The sequence below is a fragment of the Primulina huaijiensis genome, chromosome 9 (genome assembly GCF_012295235.1).
Source record: "Primulina huaijiensis isolate GDHJ02 chromosome 9, ASM1229523v2, whole genome shotgun sequence".
Classification (NCBI taxonomy): Eukaryota; Viridiplantae; Streptophyta; class Magnoliopsida; order Lamiales; family Gesneriaceae; genus Primulina; species Primulina huaijiensis.
The window spans coordinates 22,905,558-22,929,318 of NC_133314.1; the positions used below are offsets into that span (position 1 = coordinate 22,905,558).

The 23,761-nt window shown below is 32.1% G+C and overlaps 3 protein-coding genes across 3 annotated transcripts; all 3 read left to right on the forward strand.

The window, feature by feature from the left end:
- Positions 1-590: 590 nt before the first annotated feature.
- On the forward strand, positions 591-2,553 carry LOC140984784 (uncharacterized). Its single transcript, XM_073452405.1, has 3 exons — positions 591-972; positions 1,352-1,776; positions 1,877-2,553. The coding sequence occupies exons 1-3, from the start codon at positions 808-810 to the stop codon at positions 2,313-2,315; spliced, it is 1,029 nt and encodes a 342-aa protein (XP_073308506.1). The 5' UTR covers positions 591-807; the 3' UTR covers positions 2,316-2,553.
- An 8,844-nt stretch (positions 2,554-11,397) lies between these two features.
- LOC140984354 (receptor-like protein kinase HSL1) lies at positions 11,398-14,990 on the forward strand. The gene is made up of 2 exons (XM_073451709.1): positions 11,398-14,129; positions 14,210-14,990. Exons 1-2 carry the CDS (start codon positions 11,516-11,518, stop codon positions 14,599-14,601), a joined length of 3,006 nt encoding a protein of 1,001 aa, XP_073307810.1. The 5' UTR covers positions 11,398-11,515; the 3' UTR covers positions 14,602-14,990.
- A 6,702-nt stretch (positions 14,991-21,692) lies between these two features.
- On the forward strand, positions 21,693-23,101 carry LOC140985163 (serine/threonine-protein kinase-like protein CR4). The gene is made up of 2 exons (XM_073452928.1): positions 21,693-22,282; positions 22,364-23,101. Exons 1-2 carry the CDS (start codon positions 21,892-21,894, stop codon positions 22,972-22,974), a joined length of 1,002 nt encoding a protein of 333 aa, XP_073309029.1. The 5' UTR covers positions 21,693-21,891; the 3' UTR covers positions 22,975-23,101.
- The last annotated feature ends 660 nt before the right edge of the window (positions 23,102-23,761 follow it).

Sequence of the window (23,761 nt, forward strand, 5' to 3'; positions counted from 1 at the left end):
ATGAGAATTGATATTTACATTCTATTTATGAATAAATTTGATAAATATTTTACATATGAAGTGGAACGTAGAAACACAAAATAAATAGTAAATAGTATATATATACATATATATATTTATATACATTTTTATTTTTATTTATGTATGGATATGGATAGAAACAATGACAAGGTAAAGGAGCTGACAGGTCTTTCTACTAAATTTTTATACTGAAATATATATTAAAAAAATGATGAAAATCATGCACAAAATACATCAATAATAATTTATATTAAATTGTTAAGTTATAGACTCTGTGTGATAATTACTTATTTGTAAAAAAAACATGTAATCAATTTTCACTCCAGACTACAATGTCACATTAACATTTTTAAAAACTAAAATCGAAAAAATATAAATCAGTGGCCTAAAATTATAAATTGATCGATCAAATTTTTTTTTGATTGAACATTTTTCTTCTAATTATATTTTAATCTATATCTCAAATTATTATTATTATTAAATTAAATTATATAAGCATCTAACCGAAATAATAATAAGTCTAGATCCTCCCACGTTGGAAGGTGAATCAGAATCTAACCAAAATCTGGAGAGTTCCACGTCCTCCCAGACCCTATCTCTCCATCTGCCTGTATATTAATCGCCATCATTATCATTATCGTAAAATAAAATATATATAACATATATACAAGCGGTCTTCCGATTCGATCGATATACGTATACCTTTTAGATTTCGAACTTTTAGTTGTGTCACAACTGCGTATTGTCTTGAGTAGAAAAGCAGATTAGAAGAATAAGAATTAAAGTATGGGTGTGGATTACTACAAGATATTGAAGGTTGACAAGAATGCAACGAACGATGAGTTGAAGAAAGCTTATCGAAAGCTGGCGATGAAGTGGCACCCCGACAAAAATCCCAACAATAAGACGGAAGCCGAGGCTAAATTCAAGGAAATTTCTGAAGCGTACGAGGTATAAGCTCTTTTTTCTTGCTGTCTATTTGTTTCCCCCAAAGATACATGTGCGTTCATATTGATATCCGTCCGTTTATTGCTTGTTTAATTTATTGAGATTTATCTTTTCTTATACAAACTGATATGTAAGGTAGAAACTTTTTTTCATTCATCACAACGGTATTGAGTTTATTTACAAACATGGAACTTTTACTGTAGAGAAATAGTTTAAGGTTGTTATCTTTGGTTAGAGGCTACCAAAGAGGCTAGAATGATCATATTGCCTGTGATTTTTTTTTTTATTGTTTAAACGTGGAATTTTTAGAGGTTAGTGGCCCATAATTTGTTAGTATTTTAGTATGGGGGTCCTGAATATTATATTCTAATTGTTTGTCCAGGTTCTAAGTGATTCCCAGAAGAGGGCAATCTATGATCAGTACGGGGAGGAGGGACTGAAAGGTCAAGTGCCCCCTCCGAATGCTGGTGGACCTGGTGGCACAACATTTTTCCGGACTGGGGACGTACCCAATGTGTTTAGATTCAGCCCCAGAAACGCCAATGACATCTTTGCAGAGTTTTTTGGCCATTCATCCCCATTCGGAGGCATGGGAAATGGTAATGGAACGAGAGGTGGTTCGAAATTTTCTAGTTCCATGTTTGGAGACGATATCTTTAGCTCCTTTGGAGGAGACAGTAGACATATGAGTTCAGGTCCTAGAAAGGCGCCACCTATTGAACGGCTCTTACCTTGCAGCTTGGAAGAACTCTACAAAGGATCTACGAAGAAGATGAAAATTTCCAGAGAAATTGCCGATGCCAGTGGGTATGTAGAATAGATTGCTATTGTCCAAGTCTTTTATTGCGCTCTTCATTTACCATGCTTGCTTGTTGGTTTTCTTATGATTATTGCGATATTTGTACAGAAAGACTTTACCGATACAAGAGATTTTGACAATTGACATTAAACCTGGCTGGAAAAAGGGAACAAAGATCACATTCCCAGATAAAGGAAACGAAGAACCAAACGTGATTCCTTCAGATTTGGTATTTGTAATTGACGAGAAGCCACACAGCGTGTTCACGAGGGATGGCAATGATCTTGTTGTCACGAAGAAAATATCTCTTGCTGAAGCGTTAACAGGCTACACAGTCCACTTAACCACGTTGGATGGGAGGAACTTGAGTATACCTATAAACAGTGTTATTCATCCAGGCTATGAAGAGGTGGTGCGTGGAGAAGGAATGCCGATTTCCAAAGAACCCTCGAAAAAGGGTGATCTGCGGATCAAGTTCAACATAAAATTTCCGACTAAGTTGACTGCCGAACAGAGATCTGGAGTCAAGAAATTGCTACCTCTTTAGTTACAGGGTGTAGTACTGTATAGAGCTCGAAACTGTCCATAAGGTTGCATATGTTGTTTCATTACAGGTATCAGTGTGTCACTAATCTTGGGATTCGACTCGAGAGGTTGCAATCAGACACACATTCACAGTGTCATATATTTTTTAGTCGAAAATCTTGATCCACGCACTAAATATTCAGGATATGGTATCAAATGTATTTAAAGTACTAAATTTATATTAGCACCAGATAGCAAGATACCTCAACCCTACAATGAAGGGATGTGAAATCTGTATAACTATGTCTCTCCTTTTCTATCTGCTACGCCTGGTATGACGGTAACAATAAGTTTCTCTGTTCCTCCATAATTTTACGTCCAAGCATCCAAGTTCTGTAGGGCTGCCTGGTAAAAGAATATCAAAAGAATGAGTAAACACAACAACTGCCTACATTTGGTTAAGAAAACTTGACAGCAGAGGATAGATATGCTTGATAGGAGGATGAGAAGACAGAAGTGTAAAATCACTCCAAATATTCTGCCTGCTCTCCGTTTTGAAAGGCTGTGCTAGGGGTTTATCTATTGAGGCAACAACCTTCGGATCAACGTTCTTGCAGTAAATGTGTTCTGCATAAATCCGCTAGGATAACGAATGAAATGGTGGTCGGTTGATGTATTTCTGAAATGAAACTGGAAATAAAATATTAGATGGTTTTTGGGACCAAATAAAAGTCCGATAAGATGCCGAATCGAGAAATCGATTATTCAAACTAATAGTAGAATTTGATTAAAAAAAATTAGAGACCAGAAAGTTCTTTAATAATTATAAATTATATTATAATAGTTCAGATATCGTTCTTGTTCTATACGTTTGTATAATTTGAATATCATCCAACAAATTAGTCAAAGAGGAGCAACGAAAATTTTCATCTGAGAGCAGAGCAGATGGGGAAGTAGATTTACACAGAAAAATATTCTAAGATTTATTGATGACATGAATAGACTGAGGACATGACAATGTTTCCGGGTGTTTCTGGTAAAGGATTTTGCTTTATAAAGGAAGCACTGTGGCTGCTACATGAGATTTTTCTAAATTTTTGTTGTCAGTTGAGGTCAATGTTTTCTTTGTATACATGAGCGGAGTTGAATTGGACTCGTGTGTGCTCCATTATATATACAATTTGATTTTTAAAAAAATTTGAAATATTGAATCTATCATTTTGGTCTTTGTAAATTTTATTTTATAACACGAACAAAAAAAAAAAGAGAAGGATCCCAAGAAGTTGTTTTTCGAGCACTGGGAGATTATAACTTCATCAAAGTAGCTCAATCAAGCAGTCAGAGCTACTTGAACTGGAATTTTGACTGCATGCTGTATTGCTGTTGATTTTAGCTTAAATATGAATTCAAATAGCTTGAGCTCGATTGGAGCTTAGGAAATGTTTCAGACCTCCAAAAAAAAAAAAAAGATTCTTCGGATTTCCTTCACTGCTTTCATCAGCATCATTGAAGTCTTGCTACATTTTCATATGATTCTGATCATCTTGTGTGTTTCCTCCATAGAATAGCAAAGTTATAATTATAATACTTCGTTGGTTATTTTTCTCTCAAGCAAACACGCGACAAGACAGAAAACAATCCAGACGTACATGACCTACATAACAAAACTCAGGCCCAAGACAACAATCAATTGTCGATTTTTAAAGCTCGCGTAGCTTTCTTTTTTCACGTAATATACACTCATTTTGCCAGCTGTTGACTGATCTCTTCCAACCGAAGCCTGAAACCAAATAATTCATTGACTTTTTTATATTAAAAAAAAAAAAAAACAAACAAACAAAATTGCAGGCCGAAATTTTTTGGGGGCATGATTAATGATTCAGACATGATTTCTTTAGAGGATTTAACAATTACCGTTGGTGCATACTGCATATATATGAGTTCTTTTATCAGGATCAAAAAAATCAACAGTTTTCTTTGATATTTCGTGTGGGATTAGAACAAGAATCAGTCACCATGGTCTTAAAGCTATTTAGCTACTTTCATTATGAAGACAGGTATATAAATATTAGGTAAAGAATGAGAAATGGATCATTTACCAAATTCAGCAAACTTGTAAACAGCCTGTTCCCATTTTTTCAATCAATATTAATTTTTTGGCTAAAATAATTTTCAAAAGTTGTGTGTTTCCGAATATAAAAATAAAATCGAAATTAATGGAATATGAAATTTGAAACGATAAGGGATGACAGAGACTTGAATCCTGTAAAATAAAATTTCATTATCTTCTCTTCCAACTCTCGAGCTCACTATATTGCAAAAATTTGATTTGTATAATATAATTCTAAACATTTTTAACTAGCACTAATTTCACCTACAAAAACAAATCACATGTGTGTGTGTGTGTCTATANGGTGGGGCTGAAGCATAAGATGACAATTATTATGAAAGTAGCGAGAAACAAGTCCATATGAGATTGGTCACACTCGCTATCACTGTCATCATCCAATGGACGGAAGGAATTAATGGAGGAGCCATATTTCAAGTCGTAACTTTTAAATATACCCTAATTCGAACCTTTTAAACTTGTCTAACAATCCGATTTGCAATTAATTATTACAAACCACTGGAAAACCTTGTATCATTGGATCGTGCCTAAACTTTAGGAATGGTTTGGTGGTGTGTGCTGTTTTCCTCAAAATTTTGTAAAATGTGTGATGATATTGGATGGGGTCCCATAAAGATCTCAACCTATAAGTTCCTACCAATTGTTTAATTGAATCAAACTAGATTTTATGATTTTTACAGTTGTTTTGTAATAATAATAAATAAATAAATAAATTTCTATGAAAGAAAAGACGAATTATATTGAACGATAAAAACTATATGCAACTTCACGCTACCACAAATGGATGTTAGTGTACTGTTATTATGATTAATTTATTTACTTTTTTTTAAAAAAAGAAAGACGCATTACGATTTTACATTGTGTCCCAATACGCATCATGAATGAAACACGTCTTACTCTAGTGCAAAATACATTCCAAATGCCATTATTATTGTACCAACATTGGTAGGGAAAACATGCAAAGGATGCTTGTACGTACAATCCACTCCATTACGGAATGACCAATTAAATATTTTAAAAAAAAACAATTAAATCTGTATTTTTTATTTTAAAAAAAATGAGCTGGTCATGCATTGTTTTGTATAGAGACGAGTGAGCGCACATAAGTTTAATTCCAAATATTAATGATACCTCTTTTTTTTTTTTATTTGTATTTATTTCAAATAAAATAAGTTTCAATCCAAGTGTAACTTAAGTTGGACTGAAGATGCTCTACATTAATTAACGGCATCAATCAACTGAAGCTTTGTACGTACGTAAAAACCAACCTCCACAAGACAAAATTAAATTACCTTACGTTGTACTGTTTTGTAGGTTGAAATTCAATGCCCAATTTACTACCAAGCATTCAATTTTAGTGAAGCAGACGACATTACCATCACTCAACAGGCATGCAATTAAAGGGATTGATTTTCCTTTTTCTTATCTCAGAAGTACGGTAAAAAAAAAAAAAAAAGAATTGAAGATGAAGGGAAGTTTGTCTCTTCATCAAATTAAATGTATTAATTGTAATAATTATTACCACGGACAAACAAATTGATGAACAGATTGTGATATTTCTGTAATTGTATCATACGGTACATGTGACCCCCCCTCTCTTCGTTTTTAATGACTTTGTCGGAATTCGTATTCATATAATTGATTGAATTTACAGATCCTCTCATTGTATTTGTATCTGTATCGATTGCTGTAATGTAAATATGTATATGTACGTACATCAGTACATGTATGAAAGGAATAAGGAATTCACATTATAATTACTTGTCCCAGCCGCCAACTTAGAAAAAATTGAGCCTCTGTCGGAATTACTTTAATTTTCAAGGCTCCGCAAGGTGACAAGGTATCACACACACCTAGTGGACCATACGGTATTCTTAACTTTATCATAGCAAGTAGTGTGAAATTATTTTAAGAGTCAATTTTATTATATATATTTTTTAATTTGATTCGATTTTTAAAAATTAATTTTTATACAAAAATATTATTTTATACGATAATTATGGATTGCATCGATCAAATTCGTAAAACAGTCTCACAAAAAACATAATCAAATTTTATATATATATACTAGCTAGTGGTGGCACGAGCTATACGTTTAATCCGCAACAAAATAGAAATAAATATTTTTTAAATTTAAAAATAAAATTTATTCATTTTTTAAGTTGAAATGATTAAATCAATTTTTGAAATTAAAATGATATAAGACAATGGATATGATGCAAAGAGATTTATTAATAAAATATAATACAGTATAGTCATGTTTAATTTGATAAGATTTATAGTAGTTTAGAGAAACTGAAAATTATACTATTAACATAGGATGCTCGTGGATTAAAATGATATAAGACAATATCCTCTCTTTTTCTTTCATCTTCTCTTTTTTTTTTCTCTTTCTTTTTCAAACCATTATCATTTTTTTAATACAGATCAATAATAATGATAACAACAACAAAAACAAATACAAAATAGTTATAATAATAATAAGGAAAAATTATTGCTTTAGTAATATATATTTAAATTCTTTGTGATTTTGGTTCTGTATATTACAAAATTTCAGTTTAGTCATAACTCTTTCTATTTTTTGTAATATTAGTCATTTTTCATTACAATTGTTGATATGACACAACACACAACGTCACATCAGCACTGTATTGGTGCCACGTCGAAAAAATGACTAAATTGTCAAAAAAAAACAAAGATAACATACTAAAACTAAAATTTGATAACACATAGGATCAAAATCACAAAGAGACAAACATAAATGACCAAAATATAATTTTCTCGACTAATAATAATAAAATACATATCAATACAATAAATATTCTTCTATTAAGTCAATGAAATGAATATGCTTCGCTTTCAAAATACACACAGATAAAATATATTACACATAATCTTACTCATTTTGAATATTTGTGATTTCTAGTGGATAGTGATGTTGTGGCTAAAATGAGTTTAAGTGTGATTAATTTAAAACTTAATTGCATCCTTTAGTTATATTACCGTTGAGATGCAATGTGAAAATTTTGTTAGGAAATGATTGGTTTTTTACTGGCTAAACTTTAATTTGTTACTGTTGGACATGAGATAAAAGTTTTGATTATTCACTGATTTCGGAATTATTTACGTTCAATTGTTATTGTTGGACATGAGATAAAAATTTTGATTATTCACCGATTTCGGAATTATTTACGTTCAATTGTTACTGTTGGACATTAGATAAAAATTTTGATTATTCACTGATTTCGGAATTATTTACGTTGAACGCAAGTGTACTTATTTAATCATATTTCTATTCACTTTCTATTTGTGTTTATTTCTTTAACTTTGTCTCTGAAATCTCTCTGTGCTCACCATCAACATCGTAAATTTTCTTTGAATTTTTTGCGATTATCCCATAAACGGTAGGCGATCAATATGATGTGCATGACATAAGGAGAGAGATGGGTGCACACACTAGTGTTCTGTCATGTGTGAAAACACCGACGGATGATCCTCAACCAGGAGAACAATTCAACACCTACCAATGGTTGTAGTTGCTGAAAAACCAGTACTCCATAATTGATTTCTCATGTCCAGCTGAGAAATAAAATCGATGTCGAGTACTTGCCTGATTTTGAAGCACTCAATAGAGTTTTTCCTGCCATGCCTGAATCGCGCATATTAAATTATAGAATTTTGTGTTTCTATACTATCTATTGAGATCTTTGATAAACTCTATATATGATATATTTATTTTAAAAAGTTTATTTCCAAATGAAACTTTTATTTTCATATCTTATATAATTTTATTCAATAAATAAACTCTAATCTAAAAGAGCTTATAAATAATCAAAGATATATGTTAGAGTTGAATTGATGAATACATGACAACAAGTACGAAAGTTGGTTGATGCGATCCGGGTTAAATGGACGAGCCGGGTTCGGTGCTCCACCGGATGTGCTATCAAGATAATGAAGGGAACAAGAGCAATGAGATATATCTCTGTAATATGGCTTCAGCTGTAACCTGTACACAATGAAATGAACTCGTGAATGGGCGCCGGAGGGGTGTCCAGCGTGGTCACTCCGATGCTTAAGTCAGTGAACGACTCAACAAAAGACCAATGTAACCAAGTGATGGTTGTGATATTGGTGTAAGAGTGTAGACAATAAAATGAATCGTAAATGTGAAGATAAAACCTGGTATTTATAGTAGGGGATGCATTGATGACCTCGTTCTGCGTGCTACCTACTAATTATAGTAGGGCGGCTACATTCTGACATGTCAAATCATACACTAGTCACATCCCGCCTGTCTGACTTTGTCAACCACTTGGATTAGTGTCAGAGATAGGACGGTAGCCCACATCCTATTCTGCTAGTGTACTCGAGTGCGGTGCTCATATCGAGGTGGCCCGGTTAGAATGTCTATCGGGGGCTTATATAAGAGCCCATGCGTCTGGTTGCCCGGGAGTAGAGCCCGGGCTTGCACCTGCCCGGCTTCAGAAGAATCCACCCTGCAGATTGACCCTGATTTGGGAATCCATCTGATATCCCGGGTCATCCATGACCCGGGCTCTTACAGGGGTATCATTGGTGATTTAATTCGAAGAGATCTAGTGTTCAAGCCAATACGTATTGATGTGTTATCTTGGAATGTTGAAAACAAAAGACACAACAAATACTAATAGTGTCGATTAGAATGATGTTCATCAAACATAATTTCAGCTTACAAAAGTTGCATATGTAGTTTTGGTTATTTGGTTTGATCAATGTTTTGAATGTACTTTGCTCCTTCACTTTGTTAAGAGACTTAACTTTTCCTTGTTCACAGTACTAGTATTGGTTTTGTAGATTGACGAGTTTTTCTAGTTAATCTTTAGCTCTGAGCTTTGTGCATGATTAATTTTTTCTTGTTTATTTATCAAAGTTTAATCATGTGATACATTATATTATCCCAGTGCTTGTTATGTTAATATGTTACAACACTACACACAACATCCAAATCTGATTCAAAAATCTCTATTTATTTAATATTTTTATGTAAAACAAATCTTTCAAAATTAATAAGCCACATCACAATTAGATGCAGACAAAATATATGATCAATAAAATAAAATAACCAATCCCACTTGTAAAGTTTCGAAATTGCCCAAAATTGGTTAAAACACGATCCCGCATTGATCTCCCAGAATTTTAGTTGCATCATTCCTTTAAAAAAATATAAAAATAATAATAATAAAATTTAGTGGCATCAGCAAAATGCATAAATACAAAAATTGAAAAATTATAGAGGCAGCAGATGTCTGCCTTTGACTTAACTTCGTAACCCAAGATCTCTTTTCACTGTGTCCGATTTGTTCTCTTTTTTCCTCTCTTCACCATTAGCCTTTTTACAGTGAAAGATCTATGGTTTGGTTCTGGAAAAAAAAATAGTTAACAATAATAGAAAAATTGATTAAAAGTTATTGGCATGTATGGAGTAGGACATTCCACAGGTCAATTTCAGTCGTCTCACGTGGTAATGTACCATGTACATCTGAGCTACAGTAGGGGGTAACCAGTGCTTGCTTTTCTGGATTTCTTAAATTTAGTTCTTTTGACTTTGGACCCAAATGGTCAATTTTAGTGTTACTTTGTTTTTAACTTTAGAACAAATATTATTTAAGGTGATTTTTAGAATTTCATATTTCATTGTATTATTTGTAATCTTTTATTTTATTTTAAAAACTTTATCTATTCAATAAACAACTAAATATATTTTTAAATTATATATTTAATTGATTAAAATAATAAAATTTTAATTAGATAACTATAAAAATTATATTAGATGTTTGGGCTTAACATTATTTTTACGTGTAATGTGTAACGTATTCTAATATTAAAATTTATTATTATATTAAATAAATTAATAAAGTTTAACTATTTAAATCAAAAAAAAATTTAATATTTGATTTAATTAAAATTGATTATCGTGTTAATGAATATTTTGTAAAATTATTATAATAAAATAAAAGAGAATATTCTCATACTATTTCTTTTAGTGTTTAGTTTATGGTTGATGAGTTGCTAATGAGTTTTATATTTAATGTAAAAATCAGATTATTTTTAAATTAAAAAAATAATGTAATAGATTGAAGATATATTTAGTTTCTCGATGTTTCGGTTGGAGTGATGAAGTGACCTGATAGAAGACTGGCGAGGACATTAGCCACATTAATTAACTCAAATGTATTTCTCAGTCCGGGTTTTAGTATAAGTAATCTCACCTTTTTTTTTTTTTTAAATGGCTTAAGTTCGAGTCCTCTCACCTCATAGTTTAGGAAATAAAAAAAAATGCATTTTTGGAAAAAAATAAAATTCAGTCAAAATTCATTGGCAAGTAAAACTGAATTTAAATTTATTCCAACTATTGATCCATAGAAAATCAAAGATACACGTGTAAACCACAAGTTGAGTTTTTAATATCGTTTATTGAATGTGATGTAATTGTTTGGTCAAAAAGTTAAGCTGATTCCCATATTAATTAAATAAATAAAATATAAACCTTTGGAAAAGAATTATAGTAAATCATTAGCAATGCAAACCGTATCGTATTAGCCTGATGATTTATCAAATGCAAATCGAACTATAGCGAATAAAAAAAATATTGTACCTATAGTGTAACCAGAATTGCTGTTATAGAACGTTATATTCTTGGTATGTAGAGTATTCCAAAAGGGACTTAATTAATGAAAGTTTCTTAATGATTTGAAGTATGACTAACCATCTTATTTCTTTACGCTCAATGGGAGACTCAATTTTTAAGCATGGTGGGAGTGGGTACTCTTTAAGAAATCCGCCACTATAATATATAATGTTATAAATATTTAATATTCACACACACATTTCATTTTACTGATAACCATGGGAACATAATTATTAAAAAATGAACCTGGAAAAAGACAAATGTATATCTATATCTATATAAAAAAGAATATTCAAGTCTCTTTCAGACAAGAACGTGTCTCAGTGAAGTGAAATTGTTGCCAATAACGTCTCCCGCCCCACATCCATTCCAAACCGAAGCTGTCATTGCATTTCCCAGACCAACCACCAGCTGCCACCGGAAAATGCAGCGCCACCGCCGTTTCTACCCCAATCTGCAATTCCTTCTCCTCCTCCTATCTTCGCCCCTCATCCTCTGCCTAAACCAAGAAGGGATTTATCTCCAGAGAGCCAAGTTCGGGTTTGATGACCCAAATGCCGTCCTTTCCAGCTGGAACCCCCGCGAAGAGACCCCCTGCAACTGGTATGGCGTCGTTTGCGATCCCACCACAGCATCAGTCACCTCCCTCGACCTCTCGAGCTCCAACCTCTCCGGGACCTTCCCTTCCATTATCTGCCGCATCAAAAACTTATCTTTCATTTCTCTTTACGACAATTTCATAAACTCCACTCTCCCAGATGATCTTGCCACTTGTCATTCATTGGAGCACCTCGATTTAGCCCAGAATTACTTGACCGGAGCGCTCCCGTCCAAGCTAGCAGATCTTACCAACTTAAAGTATCTGGATTTGACTGGAAATAACTTTTCCGGAAGTATCCCCGAAAGCTTTGGAACGTTTCAGAAACTTGAGGTGCTATCGTTGGTGGAGAATTTGATGGAAGGGACAATTCCGTCTTTCCTGGGGAATGTTTCGACGCTGAAGCAGCTGAATCTTTCCTACAACCCTTTCTATCCTGGTCGCATTCCGCCAGAGCTTGGAAATCTTACGAATCTTGAAGTGCTGTGGTTGACGGAAACTAATTTAATTGGGAAAATTCCTGATTCACTTGGCCGACTCGTTAGGCTCACCGACTTGGACCTGGCGTTCAACTCTTTAACGGGTTCCATTCCGGGATCGCTCACTGAGTTGACGAGCGCAGTTCAGTTGGAGCTGTATAATAACTCATTAACTGGCGAGCTTCCGAACAAAGGGTGGGCAAAGATGACGTCACTGAGGCGGCTCGATGCCTCCATGAACGAGTTGATTGGGGTGATTCCCGCTGAGCTGTGCTCGTTGCCCCTCGAGTCACTTAACCTGTACCAGAACCAATTGGGAGGTGAATTGCCAGTGGGAATTGCTGATTCTCCTAATTTGTACGAATTGAGGCTCTTCCAGAATCACCTATCGGGACAACTACCTCAGAATATTGGTAAAATCTCGCCTTTAAGGTGGATTGATGTTTCAACCAACGGATTTTCTGGTCAGATCCCGGAAAATTTGTGTTTTAAGGGGTTGCTCGAAGAGTTGTTGATGATAGAGAATTCTTTTTCCGGCGGCATTCCGTTGACACTCGCTTCTTGCACGAGCTTGCAGCGCGTGAGATTGGGGCACAACAAGTTTTCCGGTGACGTTCCTGCAGGATTTTGGAGTCTTCCACGCGTGTCATTACTTGAGCTTGCTGACAACTCATTTTCTGGTGGAATTGCGAAAACTATTGCTGGCGCATCCAATTTGTCTCATTTGGTTTTGTCGGAGAATAATTTTTCTGGCACTGTTCCAGAGGAGATCGGATTATTAGAAAACTTAGTGGAGTTTTCGGGCTATCGTAATGACTTTTCGGGTTCTTTACCCAGCAGTATCGTGAATCTTGGTCAATTAGTAAAGTTTGATCTTCATGACAATGGATTATCTGGTACAATTCCAAAAGGGATTCTTTCTTGGGAGAAGCTAAATGAGCTGAATTTAGCAAATAATAATTTTTCGGGTGCCATTCCAGATGAAATTGGGAGCTTAGCTCTTCTAAATTATCTGGATTTATCCGAAAACCAATTTTACGGCAAAATCCCAGTAGGGTTGCAGAATTTGAAGCTCAATCGGCTCAACTTGTCGAATAATCGTCTCTCTGGAGACATTCCACCATTGTATGCCAAGGGAATGTATAAAGATAGCTTTTTAGGCAATCCTGGATTATGTGGGGATATTGCTGGTTTGTGTAATGGAAGTAGTGGAGTCAAAAACATAGGCTACGTCTGGTTACTGAGATCAATTTTCATCCTTTCTGGATTGGTGCTTATAGTTGGTGTGGTATGGTTCTGCTCGAAGTACAGGAAAATTAAGAAGGCGGAAAGATCAATTGATAGATCCAAATGGACAATAATGTCATTCCATAAACTGGTATTCAGCGAGGGTGAGATATTAGACGCCCTCGATGAAGATAATGTGATCGGAAGTGGGTCATCTGGTAAGGTTTACAAAGTGGTTCTGAGCAACGGGGAGGCTGTAGCTGTGAAAAAACTTTGGGGATATTCAAAACTGCGCAATGATGGTGGAGATGTCGAAAAGGGTAACCTTAAAAGTGATGGTTTCGATGCCGAGGTTGAAACATTAGGGAAGATTAGGCACAAGAATATCGTCAAGCTGTGGTGTTGTTGCACGACCAGGGAGTGCAAGCTTCTGGTTTACGAGTACATGCCTAACGGTAGTCTTTATGATTTGCTTCATAGCACAAAAAGTGGCTTACTTGACTGGCCAACAAGGTTTAAGATAGTGCTAGATTCTGCCGAGGGGCTATGTTATTTGCATCACGATTGTGTACCTCCAATTGTTCACAGAGACGTGAAGTCGAATAATATATTGTTAGATGCAGAATACGGAGCTCGGGTTGCAGATTTCGGTGTCGCGAAAGTGGTTGACGCAAATGGAAAAGTTGTTCAATCAATGTCTGTGATTGCAGGTTCTTGTGGATACATTGCACCAGGTTTGCAACTTAATATATTTCAATGTCATTCGTTGCAATATTCTTTTTCTTGTTAATGAAATTACACCTGTATTTTGCAGAATATGCCCACACCCTACGAGTGAATGAGAAGAGTGATGTATACAGTTTTGGTGTAGTTATTCTCGAGTTGGTAACAGGGAAGCTTCCTGTTGATCCCGAGTTTGGGGAGAAAGATTTGGTAAGATGGGTGTGTTACACATTAGATCAGAAAGGGATAGATCATATAATCGACCCCAAACTCGATTCTTGTTTTAAGGATGAAATATGCAAAGTATTTAATATTGGCCTCCTGTGCACGAGCCCACTTCCAGTCAATCGTCCATCTATGAGACGAGCAGTGAAAATGTTACATGAAATTAGCTCTGGAAACCAGCCAGCAACTGCTGGGAAAGATGGCAAACTCACACCATATTACTATGAAGATGCTTCAGATCAGGGAAGTGTAGCCTGACGGGGTTTTAGATGTTAATGTTTTTGGTAAGGTGAAAATATAAAACTTAAAGAGTAGTTGGTCCTCTCTGCATAATGCAAAGGAATCAACACATTTCATCATCTCTTGGAGGAATTTTTATCTCTGGAATCATTCTAGCTATCAGGTGAAATTTTTTCATCTAAGCAGTACTTTTTAAGTTGGCTGTTGGAGAGATGAGTTGGTTGGTGCTTTTAATGGCAAATATCAGACACTTATGCAGGCTAGAAAAAAACTCGTACCTTGTGCGTTTATTGTAACCACTGAGTTTGCTCCTACTCTCAGATTACATTCAATTACCTTGTGATGTCATTATGTACTGTATAAAATTTGTGCTGCTTCAGATTTTACGAGCCCACTTTAATTTTTTATCCACTCTACTTGCATATAATTATGATTATGATTGTGCGATCGACATCAGGAGTCCTCCAGATTCTACGATTAAAAGGATGGTTAAGAAAGAAACCCAAACCACCATATTTATTTCCAATGTTTTAATTTAAGACGTTTTGCCTTTTACGTCACTCTCTAGTTTTTCTTCTGTTTTTTTTAATATAAATTATATAATTTGAACAATATTATAATATTATCAAAATTGATAGAAATCAGATAATAATTTAAACATTGATCACAATAATACGAGAATTATCAAAACTCGATAGATGTTAAATGACATTAACAAATTGATCATACAAAGTTTTATATTTAACATGGATCTCAATAGGTGGGGTTTGGGTAGGATTTTATACATTTTGTTCTTTATTTTTTATATTAATATCTTGATAGATGTTAAATGACATATTAACAAATTGATCTAACAAAGTTTTATATTTAACACAGATGACATGCAATAGGTCGAGTTTGGATATGATTCCATATATTTTGTCTTCATCCTTTTTTTTTTATATTAATACTCATCGGATATTCGATTTCAATCTTATCCTAACATCATTGTCCGACAAAAATATCAACTTTATACTAATAATTTTTTTTTTTCATTTAATCCAATTGGTATAATTCAACAAAGACATACTAGAATTAACTTCATATCCGAAAAATCACACACACACACACACACACATATATATATATATGTATCTATATATATATATACTAGAAATAATGAACGTGCGTTGCACGTGGGAGACAAACATATGTTAAAATAGTTAGAATTTGAAATAAAATTAGTTAACTCAACAAAAGACAATGATAATAATATTGTAAATTTTTACAATTCGTGTTAATTAGCATATATAACTAATTTGGAAAAAAAACATATTTTTTAAATTGTTAAAAAATATTTGGATTACTAAAATTTTTCCCATATCTTTTTTATCGTTTTGTTTTCTTTTGTTATTTGACATATTCTCTCAATAATGCATATATTTTATTATAATATTCAATTATTACAATCTTGTTTGTCGATCAATTATATGCAATTTTTTATTTACAATGTTGTTTGATTATTATTCTCTTTCATGTAAATTGACAACAATTTCTGCTGGATGTTTTTTAATTTCCTAGTCACTTTTAATTTATTAGACACTTATACTTGATAACATATAAAATACACATTATTATTAGGGTGAACCAAATTTTGGTTAAACCGAATTAACCGACCGAACCGAGTCAATTCAAAAATTCGGTTCGGTTATTTCAGAAATTCGATTTTCAAATTAAAAAAAATCGGTTATATCGGTTAATTCGGTTCGGTTACGGTTGTCAAAAATTTGAAATCGGCTAACCGAATTAACCGATATAATAAATACTATTATTTAATATATTTTTATTATTTATCAATTTTAATATATTTTTTAATTTTTAATTTTAAAATCAGCCCTAATTATAAAGAAAAATTTGTGATGTATGTGATTTTATGTTTTTATGCATTTGTGTAGATTGTAGTGTTCAAAAAAATTACATATATAATTAAAGTTAAATCACAAATTTTTTTAAAAAATTAATCGAACCGAATTAACCGATTTTAATTCGTTTCGTTTTCATCGGTTATGAAAATTAATTCGATCGGTTCGGTTATTGCTAAATATTTCGGTTCGGTCGGTAACAGAACCGACCGAATGCTCACCCTTAATTATTATAACAATATATCATCACATAAAAAGTACTGATAGATTGATTTAAATAAATATTGATTAAATGTTGTCATCTATTTGCAATTTATAATAATAATATTTTTGACAATAAATCACCTTTTTACTGACTCTTATGACATTTATTTTAATATTTCATATTAACTCATAAGTATAATTGCCACAATCAAATTACTAATGTCATATCTGTATTACCTCTAGAAAAATAATATATTTAATTTTTCTAATTGTTTAAATATCGTAAGGGAACATTTGAGTACCCTTATCTTGAGAAAAATTAATTGCATTTATAAAATTTGAACGGTAAATATAACTTTATAATATACATTTAATTTAGAAACTGAATTCATTGTATGACAAACACTTCTTCCATTTCTATTTTTTAGTGTAACCCAAGAGTTAATATTTTTGCTCTTTTATCTTCTCCAACTCACTGTAAAAAGTTATAAAAAAATATTTATATCTAGAAGAATATTTTTATTTATTGTTTTTCTTGTCTATATATTTTGTTATATGTGAGCATATATTCTACTTCATTGTCATATATCTTTAATATATAATTCGTGTATATAGAAGATGAATAAGTTCATTTTGTAGTTTTTTATTATCTGGACTTTAGATCGATATATTAATATGTGATATATATAGATATAAGAATTTTCAAATTCAATTTATTCACAATGATTGTTCATAACAAAGGCCAACTCAAAATAATAAAAATTAGGATTCATAATTATTTTGAATATGATATAAAAATAATACGTGGAAACTTTTTTTGATATTTTAGTTGTAAAATACAATGATAAATGCATGTAAGTGCATTATTTAATTGTGGTAATTATAACTTTATTTATATATCTTATTTCTCACTCAAGGATCAAAATTTGTTTATTTTTTATTTTGATTATCGACAAATCCAATATTTCATTTAAATGTTTTTGTTAATAAAATTTACATGAGTTTTATTGTATATTTATCCAATTTGAAAGGGATAAATTATAATTTAATATATAATAATATTTGAAAATTGTAGAATGATTCTAAATTTAAAAATCGAGTAACATGTAAGGGATCAATTCAAAACTAAAATTTGATGCAACATGTTTCTTCTAGCTTTACAATCAAATAATATATGATCGAGCGTTTGTCGTTTTACTAAAAGCTATAACTGATAATAACTATGCAAATCAAATCTTTAAATCATACAACAGCTCAAGCGTCTACCCATCGTGGACAAATATTGTACCAAACACTATATCTCCTAATAATTGCACCAATTGCAATCATTGAAAATCAAAGTCGCGATCTTGGCTCTGATGCCAATTGTAGGCTCAAGCGTTTACTGTTTTATCAANCATCAGAGCCAAGATCGCGACTTTGATTTTCAATGATTGCAATTGGTGCAATTATTAGGAGATATAGTGTTTGGTACAATATTTGTCCACGATGGGTAGACGCTTGAGCTGTTGTATGATTTAAAGATTTGATTTGCATAGTTATTATCAGTTATAGCTTTTAGTAAAACGACAAACGCTCGATCATNATACTTAAGTAGTAGAGAAAAAAATCATTTTTCATTTATTTGAAAATTTATATTTTAAAATAAAAGAAAAATTAGAAAATTGACAAAATTCTGAAAACCAAATTGAAAGTTGAATAAATACATTCATATTCATCATTAAATTTTACTATTTAATTTTAATAGATTTAACATGTTTATCCACTAAAAATATTGAAAGAATTGTTTATACAATTTAATAAAAAAGACAAAGTACATCATTTTCTGATTCCAAATAACGATCACATTATTATTACGTTACAATGATAAATAAATTATTATTTTTAGTTTATCATCATAGTCTTTACCTCAATAAACACAATTTCGAACGTAGGATGTTAAATTTAATATTGACATTAGATATTTATAGTATCAATTCTAACATTCTTTTTTTATTCATCTCAATACATTACTTTTTCTATCTTCAAATATATTAATCTATTTATTATTGTATACAAAGTATAATAATTATTTGGTTAATTGATCACATTTAAGAGTAGATGTTTAGAAAAAATTCTAATATATCTTTAAAGAACAATAGATGATGAAAAATTAAGAAAATGTAGAACACTATGGTGCGTAAACTTTCGCTTTGTACAGTGACAAAAGATAAGGTGAGACCAAGTGAGATACTTATATATATGAGTCTCATTCAACTTAACCCATTATAATATTTTTATTAACCGACTTTGTCCTTCGTTTTTACTTCACTAACTTTGTAGTGTGACTCATTCAGGCATTAACTATTTATGTTTTTAGTACATAGTGGGCTTCACTCTCTAACCGACTTCAATCTTTAGAAGTCGGTATTAGTAGTTTATAGGTAATAGATAATTATTTAATTTTTATTTTCCGTCTTTTAATTAATTGTGTAATTTTTTATGTTCTACCTAATTCATTTTTATTGAATTTTTATAATCATGATTATAAGTGTTGCACGTATACAATATAAAATTAATATATTTTAAAATGTTAATATTGAAGTGTCGAATAAATGTATTAAATCATTATTTAAGAACTTTTAGAAAAACAATATACATTATAATTCAGATTTAAAGATTAATATACAAATAAAGAATTGCGATGAATATCTTATAAAATAAACGGTGTTAGCCCAAAAGATTAAATATGATTATTGTAAATGAATTTTTCTTAATTAATTAGAAAATTTTCAGCAAATGCGCTGAATTAATTAGAATGTTTTTAATATAGTATGTCGATAAATGTTTTTCCATATGAGTTAGTGATTGAGTCCTTATGAACATTTAAAAAAATGTGTCTTTAGTTATAGTAACGTTGTCTTATAATTTAAATTATTAAATGAAACAAATTATCAAGATAAAAAATTAATTAAGAAATTCAAGAATATGTGATTACTCAATTAGTTTAATTGACACGCTCTTTAGTTTGCTGATTTAATAGATNTTTTTAATCCAATGATTTAGATTTTTTATTTATCTTTTTATTGTGTAAATTAAATTAATTAAAATTTAGAAATAACTCATTATCGAATTGTGAATTTTCTTTGGTATCTTATTTTTTTTTTCTTCATGTCCTCATGTGACAGTTTGCTAGAATTTATGTGTTTAAATTAAATTTTTTTGCAACCGAATTTTTTTGCGGTTTATATTTATAAATTATTTAAATAAAACACGGTAAAAGATCGTTGTGATTTGAGCAGTCAATTTGGGTTGGGTCTGTCGGTTTGGCCTACACCACCAAATAGTTTAAGTGAGTTGGGTTGAAATTTTGTCGACTCATTTAAAGGTGAGCCTAAATGAGCTCGCAAGAGTTTATATTAAATATCTATATATATAATATTATCAATTTTCAATCATGAATTCTTGATATAAAATGGAAAATATCAGTTTGATTTCAAAATTGTGATGTTACTATCTTATCCAAAAGTTGTGGGTTTTTGAGACATTTTGGCGGTCACTCAAAATTGAGTGTGAAAGTTGACATTTAAGTTGTATTTTGGATTCCTGACAATATGTTCGTCAACATATTATTTTTAAGTTAGTTTTATCAGTATTGTGATGGGTAAATATGTTTATTACAATATATAAATATTATCATCTCTNATGCATAAAAAAAAAACCAAATATTAATTTACATAATGAAAAGATATCATTGGATAAAAATAANCAAACAAACGAATACACAAAAGTCTGGGCGAAACCAGAATTATATGGTAGCGGAAATTAATATCTAAATTTTTAGTGAATTTATCGATGTTAAGATGTATAACAAATCTTATATCATAATATATAAAATTTCAACCTTATAAATGAAATAAATCAAACATATATGAAATATACAAAANATGTATATATATATATATACACATACATGCATAAGTAGGATTCTTTAAGATCTCTGCCTTCCCATATTCGATTACCCATTTATTTAATCAGGTAAAAAAATCTCTTCTATACCTTCTTCTACTCTAGTCGAGTATCGGATTCTTAGTCAGATCCAGTGAATATTATAATCCATAATATATAGTATGAGGTACATCCACTCAACCCTGTCTCTAGGGCCGAGACATTTGGGCTTATTATGAAATTATATATAGTTAGGTAAAAGAGGCCCATTATAACATTTAATTATTGGAAGGTAGATGGAGGATTACTGGAGTTGTTTTAACTAAATAATAACTAAATTTGTTACTAGCATCTCTATTGTCTTATTCAAAGTTGATATAAACCCTTTATTATACGATGTCAGTTATACCTAATTTGATCCCTAACCTGAAGCTTTGACAATACATAAAAAAATAAATAAATAAAAGAATATTATTATTTTCAGTATTATATGAAAAAATTTGAATGGAATGATGTCTTCAAGCCCAAAGACTGATTTGGTAACTTATCTTATGCTTTCTATTTTAATTAAATTATATTGCGGTCGATATCTTATCATATTCCTCGTGACCTAGAGACAGTGAATCTTACATTGTCTGATTACTGATCAAGTTGATCGGATGAAGGCTACATTAATCATATGTGCGTACGTTAATAACTTTTATCAATTCATTATTTACTTATATTTAAATGGTAAATTTGTCAAGGGGGACATAGATATATAATAAAATTATATGAATTTGTCAACAAATTGAGATAAGTTGCCGTTTATGATTTTTGTATTTGAATAATATAATAGTGACAATATATATGTTTAAAATTTTACAAAGTATTTTAATTTGGCTTCTAAGTTCTAATATTTTTAAGAGTTTTCTTTCATTGATTCTATATCCAATTTTTTTATACAAAAAAAAAGTTTTTCAATTTTTCTAAAATATTAATGGAAACAAGAAAGCAACCAAACTAAGTGGCTTATCAAACAACCTAACATTTCCTAACCTATAACCTTAGCAAGTATATTTCTCCACCATATCTTACCCAAACGAACCTCAAAGAACGCAAGCTTACGTGAAGAATGTGTATACAAATTTAATTAATAGCCTTTTCCTTTCACATTTCAGTTGTAAGTGTTGCTCTTTCGGGTATACTCCATCTGGGTATGCTCATATTCTTGCCTTCATCGCCCTGATCCATTCCTTCGTAATCAGAAAATAAGTCATATAAATTCTCAAGGAAAATGAGTTATGGTGACGTCACAATCATCTATTATGTAGTATTATGTCTCCTGTCAATTTGTATTATGAGTTTTGCTGTCAAACTTTTCCTTCTCTGCAAGAATAATCCATTAATGAAGCGGAAAGAAAGCACCCTTCCCGCAGCATGCAAAGTTTCTGCATCTTCGTATCCGTTAATGGAAATCGACGCTGCCACGGATGGCTTTAGCCACCGTAGGATCATCGGAAAAGGTCGGCTGGGCACCGTGTTTGCAGCGGTTATGCCTAAGGGAGAACTTGCGGCGGCCAAAAGAATTCATCCTCGACTAGTTTTAAACAACGCCGGTTTCGGCTTTTCTTCAACAATCAAATGGCTTTCGTTGTCTGATCACCCGCACGTGGTCCCCATAACAGGTCTGTCGCAGAAAGTTCGATGTTTTATAGCCAGATATACCATGACGTTAATAATTATGTAAATTATTCCATCTTTAACAGGGTTCTCGGAAGCTCCGGGGGAGAGAATAATAGTAACGGAATTTAACGGAATGCTGAGCCTGGATTTCTACTTGCACCAAAACCCCGACGGGTTGGCACTTCTCGACTGGGGACGGCGGCTGAGGATAGCCGCTGGCACTGCACGGGGGATCGAGTACCTACATGAAGTGGCGGCACCGTCAATAATACACGGTTGTGTGAAGCCATCTAATATACTGATCGATGCCAAGTTTTGTGCAAGAATTTGCGATTATGGGCTAAATTTTTTGGCACCGCACGAGAGGGACGGGCTAGTGGGGTACGTTGATGAAGAATACTGGATTGGGAAAAGGTGTGCTTCGAAGGAAAGTGATGCGTTTGGATTTGGGGTGGTTCTGTTGGAATTATTGAGCGGGAGGAGAAGTGAAGGAGGGCTGATTGTTGAGTGGGCAATACCTTTGATCAAAGGGATGAAATTCAGTGAGTTGCTGGACCCTAGGCTAGTGATTCCGAGTGATTTCAAGCCATTAATTAGATTGGCTAGGGTTGCATTGGCTTGTGTTGGGAATTGTAGGAAAAATAGACCTTCTATGGTTCAAGTGGCTACTATTTTGAGCAATTTGGAGATGTAATAGCTAACTTGTTGATTATTGTTTAACCATGGCCTAAAAGTGTGTATTTTTTTTTGTAACCTTGTACTTCGTTGAATTAATTGCCATTATTCACGACTAATTAATGTACCATTGTGAGAATAAGTTCATTTCCAAGTATTTAACTAACGCATGAAGAATTGAATTCGTTGCGGTTTTAGTACTTACACTTTCGATTGAATTTGTATAATTGAATATGCAATTTCTACCAAGAAACTAAAAAGGACAATTAAAAAACACAGAAACACGTGTGAGAAACTAAAAGAGGCAATTAAATTAAAGAATACAAAACTAATGTGAGACCGTCTCAGAATATGTCAATTTTGTGATAAAGATATTCTATTTAGGTTATCAATGAAAAATATTACTTTTTATTATAAATATGTACATAGTTGACATGATACATTGAATAGGATATAAAAACGTGGTATAAATAGATATGTTTGGATGGGATATATGGTAATGGCAGTGACAAGGTTCATTCCTCCTAATTTTTCCACCGAATAACCGGTGTTGTTTGGTCATGTAGTTCTTCTCAATGCCTCTAATTAGTTTGACTCTACCTGATCTTTTGTCTAAAATTTGTTCAACATTTTTCTTTATTAACTATATAGAAATATGTTTGGATGTATAAGAAATGCGGTTGCAAAATTTACATTGGTGGGCTAATAAAATATTATGAATAGAAAATAAAATCATANACCCTTGGATACGCGTAGCCGGAGTTGATACTTTGTTTTAAACTTATTCATGCACTTGCGTGTGTGTG